Raw genomic sequence first — 18,751 nt, forward strand, 5'->3', positions numbered from 1 at the left:
TTTGCTTTCCCTGTCCAAGGTTACACCCGGGATGCCGGTAAATTGTGAGACTCATTTGGAAGATGAATCTTCTCGTGAACTACACCGAGTGATGATTGTCATGACTTTCGGGATGCACCGAGGTGCCGAGTTATTGGCCCTACTATGGGCCTTTTGTCTCTGGGCAGCATTGTCAAAGCCATCTTAGCATCACATCTGAATTGGACTGATCTCTCTACCTTGCATCATGGGTTATACTCTCTCTCTCGGCCGGTCATGGTTCTTCTTTCTCATGATCCATGGACGATCGGACAATTGCTCCGCGGGAATCCCCACCAGAGCTCCTCTTTGGTTCACCTGCTTTACGGGTTTACTTCATAATGAGATGTGGCCGTGGTCACCACGAGACACATCTCTACACCAACCTTGGCGATAGACTGTAGAGAGAAGGCAATAATCCCCCATCATTTCCCAAATGGCAGCCAAAGTACTCTTTGTGAGGTCTACTATCTTTGCCGAATCAAGGTACATCACAGAGATATACTAGGTCATCAAATATATCTATGAGTATTTTCTATTCGAACTCCTCCACGGTTCATGCGCACGTTTTTTGACATGGACGATGACTGCTGCGTACCCATTCACTCTGTCGGGATCGGCACCCCAAATTTCAGTCGAGCCAATTCTATTATCTCATCAGGACTCCACCTCAGTAAGCACTTCTTGCTCTTGAAAAGTCTAGCCAACCTCTGATGGCTTGTGTACCTATAAAATCACACGTGAACCACCTGGGCAAATCACGACAGTCACACACGACCCAAGAGATACGTATGCACGTCACGTAATTCGAATGAGGGGGGTTTACACACAGGATGGCAACATCGATTTACAGGTTCTTCTTCATGACCCAAATATTTTTCCCTCACACCGTTATGACTTACGGGATTTGGTCTTAACAGCTGGATTGAGCAGAGGAGCTTTTCCCGCATCGGTTAATTGGCCATGTTCAGGGACCTCTCTGTGATGATCTTGTTAGCGGTGATTGGGTCGTTAAATATTCTTCATTGGGGAAATGGGTAGATTTCATCTCAGGTACAAGGCATATACCAAGACTATGTACCAGTGAGATTGGTGGAACTTGTGTATCAAATGATCTCGAATACACACTTGGACTGTACAAACTGAAGCGTGCCGTCATACAGTAAATGCGAGAATATGCTTAGTGAAGTCTTTATTGTAATCACCCAATACACCAAGTGCCGAACATTTTATTGAAAGAAAATTTCCAAGTCAAGCCATTGACGCAACCGAACCCATAAACAGGGCAGGAACCAAGTCATAAACCCACCCCCGCGTCCGTGCATCTCCACCATCATGGAACACAAAGCTTGGCCATTCGGCCTGCACGAAGCCCATACATATCGATGCCTCGAAACGCGACCTTCCAACCAGGCCGGGAGCCTCTACACCACCATCCCGGCCTCGAACTCCGCCGTAGCCACGTCTCAGGGCCACTCTCCTTCCTGAATCCCACTTGGGCGCGGTACGCGCCAACCCTGGGGACACCAGATCAGGCATTCAAAACCGGACCCATCACCCTGCCAGAGCACATTCACCATCTCTGGCGATCGCGCGATAATCGAAAAGGTCGCCATGCGCTGCAAGTCGACTACCGAGTGCCACACGCAGGACCCACGCCCCCGCTGACGACGGGGTTCAGGGCGGTAGCCAGGGGAATATGGAGGATGGCTACATGTGTGCCATATTGGGATGTGTCATACCTTGTTGCAACAACGTTTACGCTTGGCTCGATGATTTGGATTATCAATGCGTTCTTTGTGTGGCTACCGCTTGAAGACCCGGCGAGTGAGTTCCCGTCAGAATCTTTAGTCGGTGGGGGCGTGACCGGATTCATCGGCGCGACGGTCTTTGAGATCGGGAGTGTTTTACTTCTTCTTGAGGCCGTCAATGCCAATCAGACTGGTTGTTTTGGTTGGGCTCTTGAAACGGAGCTTGGGAGGGTGGAGGCGGCTCATGCGACCACGAAGATGACGCCGGACCAGGATGCGTGCGCACATCATCATGCCAATCAGAAAAATCTTGTTGGTGCCGGGAGGCCCCGAGCTCATCAACATCATATTGCGTCTGCGGGCCATGTTACCGAGCTGCCGGAGGGAGGTTCGTTCCGCTGGATGCCTTCCCTGACCGAGTTGCGGACGCATTACCTGCACGAGCTTGGGTTCTTGGCATCACTGGTCCAATTTATTGCCGCCACCGTCTTTTGGATCGCGGGATTCACAGGTCTGCCTGGAATCATCGACCATATGAGTCAGAATCTGACAGATGGAGTCTACTGGGTACCGCAGATTGTTGGTGGATTCGGCTTCATCCTAAGTGGTCTTTTGTTCACCCTTGAGACACAGGAGAAATGGTACAAACCTGCATTTCATGTTCTCGGATGGCATATCGGAGCCTGGAACTTCATTGGGGGTATCGGATTCACCCTCTGCGGTGCACTGGGACCCGCAACTATGCATTCCGGCGTCGAATACCAGGCTACACTTGCTACTTTCTGGGGATCATGGGCTTTCATGATTGGGTCTACGATACAGTGGTACGAGAGCTTGCAGAAATATCCTGTTGAGAAGGCCCGTGGGAAGACCGCAGGCAGTAAATCTGACGTTTGAGTTCATTAAAGCCGTCGACATGCCATGACGTGCCGAGCTGTCAAATGCATTCATGTACATTCAATCAAACGGACATAATCTATAACTTGTGATCATATCATGCCTATTAAAATCTCCTATAGGGATTGTAGAAAGAATATTGGAAAATCAAGTCACCAGAGGTGCAGGATTTCGAGAATATCATACCGGGCAACCAGCAGCCTGTTCCACTTTCCGAAGACATCTGAGAACCAGAAGTTAGCTTGGGTGGTACAAATCAATGTGTTTTTTTTGGTGGGGATGCTCACACATGGGAACACTCAAGGCACAGATGCCAACTTGAATGCTGCCGATGACAATCATGGTGTGTTTGATACCACCATGAGCAAACCAGTCGTATGCATAAAAAGTCAGAACAAAGCTGAACATGTTCTTAAAAAGAAGGAGACAGGTAAATGCCTCGACGGCGATCTCACGATGAGCATCGACAATATAAAGCGAGGCAGCGACCGCGCCCATCACCATGCCGATGATCAAAAACGCAAAGAATACATCAGGTAGTAGCCATTGGTATTTCATCACATCACTGGCAGTCCAACCGAACCCATAGAGACCCATGCCGGCGAAGATGAGTTGGAAGACCACCAATAGTAGTCGGAATTCGGGCTCATATTTGCCACGATTAAGCCTGATCATGATCTTAGTCATGAAGTCAGTAAGGACAGCCGACAGCACTAGGCCGATCAGAGACCCTATGAAAGCTCCTGTATAGAGATATCCTGTCTTGTCTTCTTCGAACCATAGTGGCGGACCAAGGAAGACAATGGCTAAGACGACACCGATGAACACGGCCCAGCCAATGACAACGCCCTGAATCAAACAAGCCTGAGGCATGAGGTTAGCATTGAAACCAGAAAAGGCACCAATCTTACATACAAACATGATTCCTGGGTGGAAGAAAAACAGAGGAAACGGCCGCAAAAGCAGCTTGAAGAAATTCTCATCTGTCTTGCGTCCATTGAAGAGCCTCATAGATTTGAGAAGAGAATCTTTCTCTGGAATCATTCCTGCAAAAACTTCATTTCGAGACCCATGCTCTCCGGATTCTGGGACGAATGCTTTGGATTCTTCATTGGTGGTGTAATCGGATGGTTTATCCGGGTTTGTCGACCGCTTGTGTTTGAAGTCCGTATTGAGATAGTCTGGGCGCCGATACGCAGTCTCCGGCACAAATACAATCATAAGCGGAAGCGAGGCCGCAAGGAAGATTGCCACGAAATAAAAGGACCACTGCCAGCCGAGCGACTTGGTGATTTTCCCGACAAAGACCGGAGTCAAAAAGGCAGCACCAAATAGAGCCACGTTGGACACTGCCATCCGCTTTCCTCGTTCCTAGAACCTGATGAGCTTTCCCTCGGTTTCTGACGTGACGTTGAACTCACATGGACGAAGTAAAGATCACCGACACAGGCATTGACCAGTGCTTCAAATGGTGCTAGAGCGACTCCCTGGAAGATACGGGCCCACAAAAGGCTGGTCTCATTTGTCCCACTCGCACCAGCCCATATACAACTCACAATCATCAAGACGTGCCCGAGAAGGAAAAGGTGGCGCTTGCCCCAGACACGTGCTGTAGGCACGATAAGAATCCCTGCAACTCCCACGCCGCACAGATGATACCCGGTCAACAGTGCAGCCGCCTCGAATGTGATGTTCTCATAATCGGCGATTGTGACGGTATTGGCAGCCATGATGGAGCTGAGCGTCGTACAGAGCACTGTCACAAAGGACAGAATGCCGAGGATGAGGTCGCGCCTCCATAACGGCCAGTTCTAGAACGACCGAGATCAGCAGTCCATTCCGCTCCAAGTGAATGTGTATGTGGACTCGACATACCAGCGGATCATTGGGGTCATCACTCGGCTGTGGCACGAGAATGATTGGGACTTTGCTGCCGCGGTCAAACTTCAGTTGTGAAGTACGGGGCACTTGATCGCCTGCGCCTTGGTCTTGCTCATAGATGTTGGAGGTACCTAAGCATGCAGACTATCAGTCAAGTTGATGTTGAGAAGCAGCAGAGACCGCGATCTCACCGGGGACCTGCTCGGTCTTGGTGTCAAGCACTCCCAAGCCCATGATCAGGACTAACGGGATTGACGGGTGGTTGCGAAGGGCAAAAGAGGGGGGAAAGAGTCTCAATCAAGAGGGAGCGGACATGGCTTGGACCACAACTATTGAGTACCAGAGAAGCCACGATCAAGCACGTATTTCAAAAAGGGGCTCACATGAAGAGAAGGTAGGTCAGATCAAGATGGCCCGATGGTCCGAATAGCTTCACAAGATGACCGGGCCCGGTTCAAAGTCTAGTGGAAATCCTCCCGCCAGTATTGTCATGCCGAATGCATTGGGCTGCTGCGGTTTGTCCTCAAGGTCGGCATGATTGCCTTGTAAAAATAGGCCTGTAAGATGCCGATCGTGCTGCAAACTACTTAGCACATTTTGGCTTTTTCCTCTTAGTTGAGGAGCGTAGAGCCGATCAGCCCTGGCGCCGAGGTAATCGCATCTTTTAATGCGTTTTCCAAAATTTGCTCATCTTCTTGTACACAGCGCTTATGGTATCTACCCAGACCTACTAAGACCTTGAATATCTACGATTAGCTAGGTGACTGTATTCTTATCCAAGATGGCGAAGTGAGTCAACACGGAGCTGAACCCCAGGATCGAGCCAAATTTCGGGAAAGAAAAAGGGTCTGGCTGCCTGGTGGAGTCCTGAGGCGCCCTGAGCGCAACCTTGTTCAGCTCTGTCCGTGTATTACTCGGTACGGTATCAGTCTTATTGCGTGGCGATTGTCCTTCAGGCACACAAACCCACGTGCTGAAGATTGGTTAGTTCACTTGTTTGCTATGCAACGTTAAACTTGGCCGCAATGACTGGAACAGGAGTTACGCCGTGCTGAGATGGCTTGTGGAATGGAGTCTTCTTGAAATTGAAAGGTGCTGGACAGTGAGTATTGAGATTTAGGAAGTGGTTACTCGCCACAAAAGTGGTGAGAGAGTCGTATGTTAACAGCAGAGTATCAGGAAATAAGAATATGAAGCCATAAATATATATAGGGAGTAAAATATGGAGATGACAGAGAGAGTGAGAGAAATGGAGCATTGGAATACTGGCGTGTAAATGAGAGCAAAAAAGTCGGCAAGAGCAGAAAAAAGAAAGAAATAAGGATCATCAGGTGAGATGAAGGTGGACTCGAAGTGAGAGAAGCACTGAATATGAAGAAGTGAGTATCTGTGCCTCGAGGTAGATTTGGTTTCAAGCTTTAGATCTTGCATGGGTTGGCTAATGAGATACCGGGAAGAATAGACTGTGGAATCTGGAGAGCTGGAGGCAGTATTTGATATATATGCCCCGAGACGTTCGACGAAGTTGTAGTGAGCAGCGTATAACCCCCCAACGTAATATAGCTATAGTTAGAGGTGCCGGACTAAGAGCCCGACCACGCGAAATTGCCACGACGTAGACAAGCACACCAAACACGACCCATACTGTAAAATTTCGTACAAGGCCGAACCCCATAAAATACGGGCTAGGCCATGGTTGTACTACGCCCAATGATCCAGGCGCCGGGGTATAGAGAGGCGAGGTAATCATTGGATCTGTGAGCCCCTGGCTCCAAATGCGAATTTCAAGACTGCGAAGCTTCTACAAAAAGCGGAGAGCGCTGGACTCTCCCTTTCCTGTCTTCACCCAACTTCAATTGTACGACTCATCACCATGAAGCTCACTCAGATTACTCTGGCTCTGGCCGCTCTGCTGTCTACTACCGCTGCTCAAGGTCTGGGTGATTTGCCCGATTGCGCGGTCTGTTGTTGCCTGTCCCCGAGGCTGAGAACTGCATACTGATGTATTGGACCATTCAGAAATCCTGCGCGACCAACTCAATTCCTGCGAATTGTGGCATTGATGTGGCCTGCATTTGCAAGAGTGATACTTTCCTGAGCGACATTGCTTGCTGCGTGGCTGGCAAGTGCAGCCAGTCTGACCAGGAGAGTACGTCTTCCAACCACCGCCGACTTATTCATGTGCTGACCTTGATTCTCTTTGACCTGCAGCTACCCTCCAGGTAGCCAAGAAGATCTGTGCCGCTGGCGGTGTGACTGGCCTCCCTAGTGCCGTCGTTTGCTCGAGCTCAAGCACTGGATCTACTACCACCGCTACTGCGACTAACAAGACTGCAACCAGCACCACCCTGAGCGGCTCTATGACCTCGACCTCGACCTCAACCTCGGGGTCAACCATGACTGAGGCCTCAACCAAGGCCACTGCAGCTACTACTACTACTACTACTACTACTACCGGCTCGTCTTCTTCGGCGGCTTCTGCTGCTTCGTCTGCCGCTGCCACCACCGGCGCCGCGATTATTGGCCAGGCTAAGGATTCCTCTCTGTTGGCTGCCGCAGGAGTCGCTGCCGCTTTCGCAATGTTTGTTTAGAGCTGGCTTTGCCCAAGTCTTCTGTGCTCCAATTTTAGTGATATCGCAATATCTCACAATGTTGATCGATGGAGAAATTCGGATGAGAGGATTCTCTTGAGAATGCAGAGTGTGCTCTGACAATGAAATGCTATCTATGAAGTAGTGATGACAGTTTTTAGCAGATGAAACAAGCATATTTAATTCTAGTGTTACACGCTGTGGTACGAGCCGGCTTTCTGTAAGAACACAAAGGCTCAACCCTCGCGGGCATCCTCCAGCAGCTTGGTCAGTCTCTCCTGTCGTTCCTGGCGGAGAGTTGAGAATGCCTGTATCTAGATGTCAGTTCAACCACGCAGGAATGAATGGGGGTTGTACGAACCCAGAACCACGTCATCATCTCCACAAACGCGTACATGAAGACCACACGGTGTTTCAACAGGCTCAAACCCGTGACCGCGGCCGCAGAAGAGTAGGATGCGCCGCGGCCCAGGTAGATGAATAGAGAGAGGGCGCCGTACGCGGCGAATCGGAATCCGGCGATGGTAGTCCAGACATTCCAGTAAATTGTCAGAGACTTGGTGATGTACTCGGGAAGCTTGGCCAAAATCTGGAGATCCTCAGCGGGGAGGTTTCCGTTTCGCAGAGGCCGAATATAGGGCAGAGCTTCGTCCAAAGCTTCGTGGAAGGGGATCGTAGACAGGAGCACAAGATCGATGAGGGCCTCACCGAGCAGCGGAATGGCGCAGTAGGCGAAAGGAGACTGAACGGAGCTCGTTACGGCAGGGAAATTCTGTGCCACTGTTAGTCAGGAAGATCTGGTTGATGCGGAGAAGGTCGGATAGATTTTGTACAATTTGCAAGGCTTCTCCCATCATGAACACCATGTCGGAGTCAGTGATAAGCTCTGGGCTTTTGATCAGGTACCCGGCAACGACCACCAGGAGCACAGCGTGCGCCTGGATGAAGGTTTTGGACGAAATCAGAACCATTTTGGCAGCGGGTGGTGTTGGGTTGGTGAAGACGAAAAGTGGCCCTGGGAACGAAATGGCTGGGCCGCGTATTGTGAAGCATGTGGGGAAAGCAGCTTCTCCGATCAGAACCACCCCCCACTACCAACCTCACCAACGCAAATCGGATAGATTAACTGCGAGGATTGCAGGATAACGCTGTTGGAATATTGCAGCGCCATCGACAGAATGCTTGAGCCCAGCTTTAATACGGAGCGACATGTGAAATATTACCTCCGATGCCTCAAGACCTTCCTTCCGTCGGCCTACATCTCCAATGATTCCAATCGCATGCTCCTCGCCTACCTCACTCTCTCTGGATTGGACGTACTCGGAGTCCTACAAAGTAAGACAACACCAGAGGAGCGACAAGGGTACATCGACTGGCTCTACCACTGCCAGGTGCCGACGGGCGGATTCCGTGGATTTTCAGGAACGGATTTCGGCGCGGAGAAGCGGACGCAAGATAATGAAGTCTGGGATCCCGCGAATGTGCCGGCGACATTCTTTGCACTGGTGAACTTGCTCATTCTTGGTGACGACCTGTCTCGGGTCAAGCGAAGAGAGTGTCTCCAATGGCTACCCAAGTTGCAGCGCGACGATGGGAGCTTTGGAGAGATTCTCGGCCCTAATGGGAAGGTCGAGGGAAACCGTGATCTCAGGTACTGTTGCTGCGCGGCTGGCACGCGATACATTCTACGAGGTAGAGATGCCAAAGGCGCAAAGGATGTTCGAGACATTGATGTGCCCGGGTTAATATCATTTATTGAGAAGTGTCAGGTAAGGAAGATTTAATCCCTTGATATGGACATGGCCATGCTAACGGTTGCTCGAATTAGACATACGACGGGGGGGATGGCCGAGTCTCCCTTCCGCGAGTCGCATAGTCCGTATCTTCTACCTTCCCTCTACGAACCGTTTTCCTAACATAACGTCCCAGGTGGTCATACATATTGCGCAGTCGGATCTCTAGAATTTCTGCGTCGGGGAACAGTTGACAAACAGCAGGCGGATCTGCTGTTGCCGGGGTCGGCGAAGTTCGAGAGTCTGGTGAACTGGTTGGCATCGCGACAGACTGACAATCTTGGTGGAGAGGAAGATGAAGACGAAGATGAGGATGAGGATGAGGATGAGGATGGAGACAAAAATGCAGACAAGACCAAGAGCAGCGATGAACAGGAGGTAGGTATAGAGACTGGCTCAGTCAAGGAACGAGTACTCGCACTGCCCGGTCTAGCGGAGATCGCGGGCGACACAATCGCGTGCGCTGGGTTTAATGGCCGGTGCAACAAGGTGGCAGACACCTGCTACTCGTTTTGGAACGGGGCGACACTACTGGTAAGTATCGTTTCCATGAACATAAGTATACATCGCTCACCGACGTAGATGCTGGATCGATATTCGGTGATAGATGAGAGGCGAAACCGCCGATATCTGTTGGAGAAGACGCAACACCTCATCGGTGGCTTTGGCAAGGCCGTCGGGGATCCTCCCGGTAAGGCGTCAATGTGGCAATGGCAAATGGTGACCTTGCGACTTGCAACTTTGGGCTGACTCAAATCCAGATCTCCTCCACTCATATTTCGGAATGGTATCCTTGGCCTTTCAACATGAGGCAGGGCTCGCAGGCGTTGACCCCGTGTTGGTTACCAGTGAACGTGTAGTTCGGCATTTAGCGTCACTTCCCTGGCACTAGAAGAAGAAATGGAAGATGTCATACCATGAACGGACCTCCGCCTACCGAGTCCAAGGCGTCAACCTCCACTATATCGTAAACTCAGGGGCGGATAAAATAAAAATCAAGTCGTTCGAGTCCGCAGCCGAAGTCTCCACCTCGGTCCACCACGTTCCCGTTGACGTCTTTCTTGACTTGTATGCACATTCCTTCTTCCCTCCGCCTCACAAACCTCCCCGTCACTCCTTCACACTTCACTCCTTGAATGGCAAACCTGCCCACCACTCCTTTCCCCCCCCTACTCGATTCGCGCAAGGACCTCCGGCGCCGGCATTCCCGGGGATCGATCATAACACATGCCGCCCAGGACGAGAGCGGGGGTTCAAAGCCAGAAACAAAAGGAAAAGGTGCGTGTCGACGAGCCGGAGGGCTAGGGGTTGGAGGCTGCGGGCTGTGGGCTTTGCGGGTTCTCGATTTCGAAGCTCTCTGCTGCGCTCCCTTGGGCCCAGTCCGATTGCGCAACAAATATGGCTGACTGAGAGACCTGTCGTGGTCGCGTGTGATTCCAGCTTGCCAATTCCTACAATGAACTGCTTGAGTACGTTCCTCTTCTTTTGCTACATAGAACATGACTAACGCGCCGCCTTCTAGGGAATTTTCGTCGAAGGACCTTCGGAGCGTCGGAAATTACTCTCTAGGCAGGTTGATTGGGAAAGGCTCATTTGGCAAAGTCTACCTCGCCTCGCACAAGCTCACCAATGGCTCCAAGGTACGCATGCCAGGTCTCATGGGAGGGACGGGCTAACGAGATAACCTAGGTGGTGCTCAAATCCTCTCGCAAGGATGACACAAACCTCGCGCGCGAGATCCACCATCACCGCCAATTCCTACATCCCCATATTGCGCGACTCTACGAGGTTATTGTGACGGAGAATTTAGTTTGGCTGGCCCTGGAATTCTGTCCTGGTAAGTGGACGGGCATACTCAGCCCGCAGGACCGTTGACTGATGCGCGCTCTTTCTCTAGGTGACGAATTATATAACTACCTTCTTCGCCACGGTCCGCTACCGGTCGAGAAAGTGAAACGGATATTCACACAACTGGTAGGAGCTGTGGCCTACGTTCACAGCAAGTCATGTGTACATCGGGATCTCAAGTTGGAGAACATACTGCTGGACAAACACGAGAACGTGAAGCTCTGCGACTTCGGATTCACACGCGAGTATGAAGGAAAGGCGAGCTACCTGCAGACCTTCTGTGGGACGATTTGCTACAGCGCGCCAGAGATGCTCAAGGGAGAGAAATATGCTGGTGAGAAAGTGGATGTCTGGAGCTTGGGAATCATTCTGTATGCGCTCTTAGCAGGCGAGCTACCTTACGACGACGATGACGACCAAGTCACAAAAACCCGGATTCTTTCGGAGGAACCGATCTACAACGAGAAGTTCACAGATGAGGCCAAAGCATTGATCAACCTTCTTCTGTCTAAGCGGCCCTTGATTCGACCGAGCCTAGAAGAGATCCTCGCGCATCCGTTCCTCGCGGAGCATGCCCCTGAGCAGCTTGCCATTCTCAGGATTCCTCGACCATCTCCTTTCACCACGCCATTGGAGAAGACCACATTACAACGAATGAAAAGCGCAGGGGTCAATATCGACGAGGTCATTGAGAATGTTCTGGCTCAACGATGCGATCCATTAGCCGGGTGGTGGGCACTTTTGATTGAGAAGGAGCAACGAAAGGAACAAAAGAGAGAGCGCAAGCGTCGAGAGCGCGAGGTTGAGGCAAAGAATATTCGTCGTCTAAGTGCTGCTAGCAGCCGACTCGAGAAATTGTCTTCCGCCTTGCTGGAGGTCGACGAAGAAGGCCAGGTACATCCGGCGTCTCAGTTGTCAGATCGTGGGCGTCGCGACAGGCGAAGCCTGCCATCACAGCTGGCTGTTCCGGAACTCCCTGCACTTCCTGAGCCTCTACCTGTACACACGCCTGAACTAGCCACGCCCTCTCCGCCCTTTGATAAGGAGTCTATTCGCTCAAATACTTCGGCGTCCGTTCGACGACGTCCGATTCCTCCGCCAAAAGACCAGCGACGATCAAGGCCCAGCATGTTGCATGTGAGTGCGTCACAGCCTGAGTTGGCGCAGCATCGTGGCATCTTCCATCGTCGCACTAGCCGGCGACATCATCCGATTATCAGCCAGCTAGCGTCCTTGAAGCATTGGTTCGTCGAATCAGCCAAACGAGCCCGATCTCCAAACGCCAAGTCAGCCAGCTCACGGAAATTCCTTGCGGAGAAATTCAGTCCTGCCAAGAGCCAGGACAGTGGGAAAAAGCCCCCTTCGTCATCTCCTGCAGGCGATCTATCTGAGGAGGTGGTCACTCCTACCCAGTCCAAACGTATTTCTGCCACCAGCAGCTTAGCGCCCAGCAGTGCCTCCTACCGTCAAAACCGACACTCCTATCCTCGTCAGCCTCAAACCTTGAACACCAGCCACGCTGGCAACAGAAACTCGTTATCACCTTCGCCTATTACTCCTCGTGGATCTTACAGACGCTCCTCTGCTGGTCTACGAGGCCGCAAGTCAACATCCTCTTCTGTCTCGTCCATACGCAGCATTCATCACACACGTGCTCACTCCAAGGCATCCTCCATCTCATCCAATAGTGTTGACACCGTTGCGACTCCAACGGCGAGGATCTCCAAGTCCCCCCCACTCCTCCATCAAAGTCTTGCCAACAACACCGGGCGCCTCGGCTCATTTTCCAAGCAACATTCGACTGGTGCGTGGTCCCAGTGGGGGACACAGGGGAATCAATGAAGGTGCCGGTCCTTCAAATTTCAATGAGGCTGCGCCTGGACCTATCTTGTATTCTCCTTCGTCGAGCCTGGTGTTTGCACGACGAAAGCGATCCGCATTCAAGGGTCCTATGATTCACACCTCAAACTTGACGACAACCCAAGGGACCCTGCACCCCCCTCTTCCTGGTCAACCTGAAGATGAAACCAGTGTTTCTATGGGACGTCCAGTGGCGCGGAAAAGTCAGATCATTGAAGAAGAGGAAGATGACGAGGAAATCGAAGAAGTCGACGACTTTGATGGTCCTGAGGACACTGGCCCTGAAGTTCCTGAGAAAGACACTGCAGTTCCTGTGCTCGAACCTGCTCCTCAACTCGAGACAGGCCCAATACTTCCCCCTCGTTCGTCCTCGCTGCGCTCCCCTCCATCAAAGGCAGATGTGTTGATTTCTGCGGTGACTGGATCCCCTGAGCCCAATCCAGAGGTTATCTCTGCGATCGAACATGCCGACGAAGCCCCTGAGCCAGCTACTACAAAATAATGGTTGTTTTGCATTGGACGCAGGCTTTTCTGCGTTCATTCCATGATCTCATTCTTACAATTGGTTAGAAGGTAGAGTTGTTTTGTATTTTTTTTTATACCCCTATGTTTGCGGTGTCATACAACATGCGTTCTTTTTACTGCGTTTCCTATGCATCTTATCTGGCAAGCTCACGAGACATTGCACCTATGATGCGCTGAATGTCTCTTTGCCGCGACTATCTTTTCGTTTCATTTCTCTTTTCCTGCTCAATAACACCACATGAAGCGCTCTGCTTCAACTTTTCTTATGACTCATCTCCTTGATTTTGGAGGCCAGATACCTATTGTCGGATTCGCATTCTTGCCGCATTTTTACCATAGACCTACTGCATTTTCTTGGCACATACGCCCGCCTAATGACAGCTTACCTGTTACCATCCAGCACAAACAAATTCGAAACACTCAAAGCACTTCAGGTCACTCTATAAAACTACGAACCCGCGTTATATCATCAGTCATCATGAGTCGAAGCCTCGCCCTTCTCTGTGTCCATTTAAATGGCCACCTCCTCGTCCTTGTCACTTTCATTCTGGAGTCCAATCGTGCTTTACACCCAGCTTATCTACTGTCCTCGCGTAGGAAGGAACAATGTTCACAGCAATAGCATGAGTCCAAGCAACAACATGAATTGCAGACTCGTTACAAATTGTCATTGCAGAGAGTGCCAAAGAAGCCTACCATAGTAGGAACAATCATCGCAATTTCGCATATCAGCAACATGACCTAGCGTAGGCGGCACAACTGCACCGCCATATACACCCCCAATGATGAAACCCGAGTCACGCTTGTAATGGCGACCAAGACCGCGAATGCCCAACGCAAACAATGTTGGGAAAGCATAAGGAGTCGAAGAAGAGAGTCATGAAAAGCATCGCTATATTTGTCAAAAGTGAGATTACCTTGAAATTTCCGACAGAACTTACCTATCTCAGTTTGTTTTCTCTTGAGTCACTATCGGAAGCCACGCAGCATGAGAGATATACGACGAAACAGAGGCGAAAGCCTAAGGTAAAATGGTTGAGCGTGGTCGTTCATGGGTCTTTGGAGAGTTCCGCACCCATAGAAGGAAGAAGGTCATCACAAGACTCAACGGCCAAAGACTCTGGCGCAGAGGGTTGCAGCTGAGGCCTGGATTCAACCCGGGACCAAGGATTGGCTGGAACTCAGACTTTGCGATCTCAAGGTAAAGGAAAAGCGTGGGGGTGCTATTGCGAGCCAACGTGAGGGCTAAGGCGTAGAATTGAAAGACTACATCAAGAATATCAAGAACATGGGTAAAAATGCGAGCAACGATTAATTTGCACTCTTCATCTATCATCGTGATATAACGAACCCCTTCCAAAAGGTACGGGAAAATCTGACTCAGTAGGAAGATCTATTCTATTCAAAACAAGATACTACTCCCGGTTATCCTGAGGTCATATCGTCGGATTATCTCGTCATTCTTCAAGCCTGCTTGGGCTTGCTAGCAGCGCCGTTCTGGACGATAGGGATAGCGGCAACATGGTTGGTATACAGCTGGCGTTCGAAGAATTTGAGGATTTCATCGATCAAGCTATTGAACGTGTTAGTGACGATCAGGAGGTTTGCGGGAATGGGGAAAGGTTACATCACAGGAGCGCTGATGGCCAAGACTGCCTGCCATTCGGTCCAGTTTAGGGGCAGGATCGCGAACAGGTTCTGGAGGAAGGGAATGTAAAGAATCGCGAAGTGGAGAGCCATGGACAGGGTGATGGCGTAGATCAGCATGGGGTTGTTGTGGAGGAAGAAAGTAAGAAGAGACTCGCTCGACGACAGAGCGTTCATGGCGTTCAGCATCTCAATAACCACGAGAATGGAAAGAGACACGGTCGAAGCGGACTTGGACATATCGTTGGAGAACATCTCACAGCCGATCTCGGGGAATTGAGCAGAGCAACGGTGGAAATGAGACTAAAATAGCAGTTAGCAGATAAGAATTGAGGAAGAGACAGATCAAGACTGACCAATTGCCAGAAGGTAATCTGGGGACCTTCAGGGTTGTATAGGAACCACCAGACGTAGCCAAAGACGGTGGCACCACCGACATAGATACCAATAACCATGTAGCGGAAGAACAACCAACCACCGACAAGAGCCTCGTCACGGCGGCGGGGAGCACGGCGCATGACATCGTGATCTGGAGGGTTGAAAGACAGCGCAGTGGCCGGAAGACCATCGGTGACTAGGTTGACCCACAAAAGCTGAACGGGAACAAGAGCCTCAGGCATACCAAGAGCAGCGGTAATGAAGATAGAGACGACTTCACCGATGTTAGACGAGATCAGGTAACGAATGAATTGCTGGGTGTTGCTATAGATGGAGCGACCCTCCTCAATAGCGACGGTGATAGTAGCGAAGTTGTCGTCGGCCAAGACCATGTCAGCGGCCAACTTGGCGACGTCAGTACCAGTACCCATGGCAACACCAATGTCAGACTTCTTGAGAGCGGGAGCATCATTGACACCGTCACCGGTCATGGCAACGACGTGGTTCAGGGATTGGAGCAGGTCAACCAGCTTGGATTTGTGGCTGGGCTCAGTACGGGAGAACAGGGATGCGGTCTGGACAGCCTTCAACTTGTCGGCTTCGCTTAGGCTGTCAAACTCGCGACCAGTGAAGCTCTTCCCCGTAAGATCCTCGTTGGGTCCGAAAATGCCAATCTGGCGACAGATAGACTCAGCAGTGTAAGGGTTGTCACCGGTAATGACAATGACGCGGATACCAGCCTCGTGGCACTTCCTGATAGAGCTAGCAACCTCAGGGCGAGGGGGATCCAGCATACCAACAAGACCGATGAGAGTCATGTTCTGCTCGAGCTTGGCGTAATCCTCGGAGCTTTGGGCGTTCTTCAACAAGGGATTTCCAGACACATCACTGACGCTGGCGAGAGCCATAACACGCAGTCCACGGTTACCGTATTCCACAACTTCCTCGGCGAGAAGCTTGGCGTGGTTCTTGGATAGAGGCACACGGGAGCCATCGGCGCCCTGCAAGACATGAGAGCAGCGTTCGAGAATAGACTCGGGAGCACCCTTGACTAGCAGCTTTTGTTCCTTGCCCTTTCCGACAAGAACGGACATGCTCTTGCGATCACGCGAGAATTCGTAGGTAGCCTGAAGAGGAAGGCGGGCTTCGTAGTGAGCACTAGCAGCGTGGAGCCTCTCGGAGGCAGGTAGACTGAAGAGCTTCTGGTTCATAGCGGCATCGGTGGTACCAATCTTCTCGGTCAAGGCACGTAGGGCAGCCTCGGTAGGCTCACCAATGTTGGAGAAAACACCGGTCTTGGCATCGTGCGAGAGAGTTGCAGCGTTACAGATGGCGGTGACCTCGGCCAGTTGGGCGACAGTAGACGAAGAAACAGCGACATTATCGACGGCCTTGCCATTACGAGACAGCTGGCCAGTGGGGGCAAAAGTAGTACCTTCGACATCGATCTCCTCGAGGCCGGTTCCAGAGCTGTTGAGATAAACAATCTTCTCGACGCTCATCTGGTTGGTGGTAAGAGTTCCGGTCTTGTCAGAGCAGATCACACTGCAGCTACCCAGGGTTTCCACCGAAGGCAGGGAGCGGACAACGGCGTTCTTCTGGGCCATCTTGCGAGTTCCAAGAGCCAAGCAGGTCGTAATGACGACGGCCAGACCTTCAGGAATGGCGGCGACACCGAGAGACACAGCGATCTTAAGGTAGTAGATAGCACCCTTGGTCCAGCTACCGAAAGCGGGATCGTTGAAGTGCTCAATGTTGATAAGCCAAACCAAGACACAGATAACAGTAATGACTTTTGCGAGCACATCACCGAAGTCATTGAGCTTTTGCTTCAAGGGAGTAGGCTCGGAAATTTGCGAAGTGATGCTCTCGTGGATATCACCAATGGCGGTGGAACCGCCAGTCAATACAACCAAAGCAGTGGCGTGGCCATTGACGACAGTAGTTCCAGAGAACAGCATGTTAATCTGATCCTGCTTGACAGCCTGACGGTCCTTGATGGCCTTGGTGTCCTTTGCGACACTCTCACTTTCACCGGTCAGGATAGCCTGGTCAACACGGAAGCTGTTGCTGTGGATCGAGAGCAGACGGCAATCAGCAGGGACACGGTCACCAACAGCAATCTGGATTACATCGCCGGGGACCAAGTGCTCAGCCTTGATACGCTGAGCTTTTCCATCGCGGACAACTTTTGCCTCATTCGCTGAGTATTCCTGAAGGGCCGCGATCGCCTTCTCCGCACTGCTTTCTTGTGTGACACCGACGACTGCGTTGAGGATAAGAATCGTGAGGATCTGTAGGTTCAAAAGATAATAAGTACTGTACTATGCCCACGGCGGACGAACATGTGTCAACTTACAACAGCCGGATCGACAAAAGCGGTCCAGTCATCACCTTCTTCGAACAACGCGAGAACGAAAGAGAGGGCGGCCGAGGCCAGAAGAATGAGGACCAGCTGGTCCTTGAATTGTTCCAGGATGAGTTCCCACATTGGTGTAGGAGGTTCCTCAGCAAGGGCTTCAAAACCGAATTAGCATCTATGGGCAATGTTCTCCGCAGGTGTTTACTGACCATTAGGACCGTGCTTCTGACGGGACTTCTGCACCGCGTCTAGAGATAGACCTTTGTGCTCCGAGACATTGAAGTGGTCCAGGGCATCCGCCGGGGTGTATAAGAAAGAGTTCTCCATTGTGGGAAGGGTGGCCTTCTCCAGTCAGAGGGGTGATTCGAGACAGACCGGGGAGACGAAGAGCTGGAGTGGGAAAAAAGGAAAAGAAGTGGGGAGGCGGGTCAGATGAAATACATAGGTGCCAAGCAGTGGTTAAACGAGAGGAACGAAAGATAGCAGTCAAGGAAAGTCACGGACAAGTAGGGAAGTAACTAGTCTTCTCCTTCAGATCGCGGAGCCAGCGGAGACACAACGTGTTCTTAGTTGATTTCATTCCCTATCGGGCGTGATTAATCAGCAAGAGCCACAGGGCTGAGGCGGGTCCTCTTTTCTCCGCGCTTTTCTACTCTTGCAACTTGCTTTGCATAGCCATTTGCTTCCTGGGATTTTCGTTCTCGAACTTCATTGGTAATCCCCAGTATCAGCAACACACTCATTTCTGATTGAGGATTATCGTCTCCAGGCCTGAGACTTGCGTCAAGGATCTCCCAGAATCACCGCCGAGAGCTGGGATGAGATACGGGGCACCCCTCTAGGCTGCATCTTTCTCTTACCTATCGGCGTCCAAGTGTGGAGTATCGTCTACAGCTTGGCGGGTTGATCCCCAGCAGAGACCATTTTCTGCAATTCGCAGTCGATCCATTCCCTTAGGGCTGAGTGGGTTTCCTATGACGGCCTTTCGCGTCTTCACACTGGTTGAAAGATCTTAGCTCAAGCCCGACGCTTTGATCCCAGCAAACCGATACTTTATAGGGCTGGGGAAGTAGCTAATACGGCGTCTTGCGCAAGAGAAGGGTGGGGGCTAGTGGAAAGTCATCGCGCGCTGATCTTGGGGCGTGGTGTATCTCTCAGATCGCGCCTGGGAACACACTTTTTCATTGACTATTACTGCCA

The 18,751-nt window shown here is 51.2% G+C and overlaps 8 protein-coding genes across 8 annotated transcripts; 5 read left to right on the forward strand and 3 right to left on the reverse strand.

The window, feature by feature from the left end:
* Window positions 1-1,403: 1,403 nt before the first annotated feature.
* On the forward strand, window positions 1,404-2,666 carry N7477_005633 (uncharacterized protein; the record flags this gene model as incomplete). Its single annotated transcript, XM_056967296.1, has 1 exon — window positions 1,404-2,666. The coding sequence occupies one exon, from the start codon at window positions 1,404-1,406 to the stop codon at window positions 2,664-2,666; it is 1,263 nt and encodes a 420-aa protein (XP_056822050.1).
* A 152-nt stretch (window positions 2,667-2,818) lies between these two features.
* On the reverse strand, window positions 2,819-4,781 carry N7477_005634 (putative MFS transporter; the record flags this gene model as incomplete). Its single annotated transcript, XM_056967297.1, has 6 exons — window positions 2,819-2,889; window positions 2,954-3,530; window positions 3,582-4,037; window positions 4,088-4,477; window positions 4,542-4,678; window positions 4,739-4,781. 6 exons carry the CDS (start codon window positions 4,779-4,781, stop codon window positions 2,819-2,821), a joined length of 1,674 nt encoding a protein of 557 aa, XP_056822051.1.
* A 1,639-nt stretch (window positions 4,782-6,420) lies between these two features.
* Window positions 6,421-7,138, forward strand: N7477_005635 (CFEM domain-containing protein; the record flags this gene model as incomplete). Its single annotated transcript, XM_056967298.1, has 3 exons — window positions 6,421-6,507; window positions 6,567-6,696; window positions 6,759-7,138. The coding sequence occupies 3 exons, from the start codon at window positions 6,421-6,423 to the stop codon at window positions 7,136-7,138; spliced, it is 597 nt and encodes a 198-aa protein (XP_056822052.1).
* Window positions 7,139-7,374: 236 nt separating this feature from the next.
* Window positions 7,375-8,109, reverse strand: N7477_005636 (uncharacterized protein; the record flags this gene model as incomplete). Its single annotated transcript, XM_056967299.1, has 3 exons — window positions 7,375-7,446; window positions 7,500-7,910; window positions 7,972-8,109. The coding sequence occupies 3 exons, from the start codon at window positions 8,107-8,109 to the stop codon at window positions 7,375-7,377; spliced, it is 621 nt and encodes a 206-aa protein (XP_056822053.1).
* Window positions 8,110-8,316: 207 nt separating this feature from the next.
* cdc43 (protein geranylgeranyltransferase type I subunit CDC43) lies at window positions 8,317-9,681 on the forward strand (the record flags this gene model as incomplete). Its single annotated transcript, XM_056967300.1, has 3 exons — window positions 8,317-8,902; window positions 9,068-9,465; window positions 9,571-9,681. The coding sequence occupies 3 exons, from the start codon at window positions 8,317-8,319 to the stop codon at window positions 9,679-9,681; spliced, it is 1,095 nt and encodes a 364-aa protein (XP_056822054.1).
* A 1,128-nt stretch (window positions 9,682-10,809) lies between these two features.
* Window positions 10,810-12,621, forward strand: N7477_005638 (non-specific serine/threonine protein kinase; the record flags this gene model as incomplete). The annotated part of the gene is made up of 1 exon (XM_056967301.1): window positions 10,810-12,621. One exon carries the CDS (start codon window positions 10,810-10,812, stop codon window positions 12,619-12,621), a length of 1,812 nt encoding a protein of 603 aa, XP_056822055.1.
* Window positions 12,622-12,730: 109 nt separating this feature from the next.
* Window positions 12,731-13,141, forward strand: N7477_005639 (uncharacterized protein; the record flags this gene model as incomplete). Its single annotated transcript, XM_056967302.1, has 1 exon — window positions 12,731-13,141. One exon carries the CDS (start codon window positions 12,731-12,733, stop codon window positions 13,139-13,141), a length of 411 nt encoding a protein of 136 aa, XP_056822056.1.
* Window positions 13,142-14,628: 1,487 nt separating this feature from the next.
* N7477_005640 (calcium-transporting ATPase) lies at window positions 14,629-17,878 on the reverse strand (the record flags this gene model as incomplete). Its single annotated transcript, XM_056967303.1, has 5 exons — window positions 14,629-14,737; window positions 14,792-15,114; window positions 15,168-17,483; window positions 17,549-17,706; window positions 17,761-17,878. The coding sequence occupies 5 exons, from the start codon at window positions 17,876-17,878 to the stop codon at window positions 14,629-14,631; spliced, it is 3,024 nt and encodes a 1,007-aa protein (XP_056822057.1).
* Window positions 17,879-18,751: the final 873 nt, after the last annotated feature.

The sequence above is a fragment of the Penicillium maclennaniae genome (genome assembly GCF_028827695.1).
Source record: "Penicillium maclennaniae strain IBT 15551 chromosome Unknown utg000005l:1.0-2652337.0:1.0-2654196.0, whole genome shotgun sequence".
Lineage (NCBI taxonomy): Eukaryota > Fungi > Ascomycota > Eurotiomycetes > Eurotiales > Aspergillaceae > Penicillium > Penicillium maclennaniae.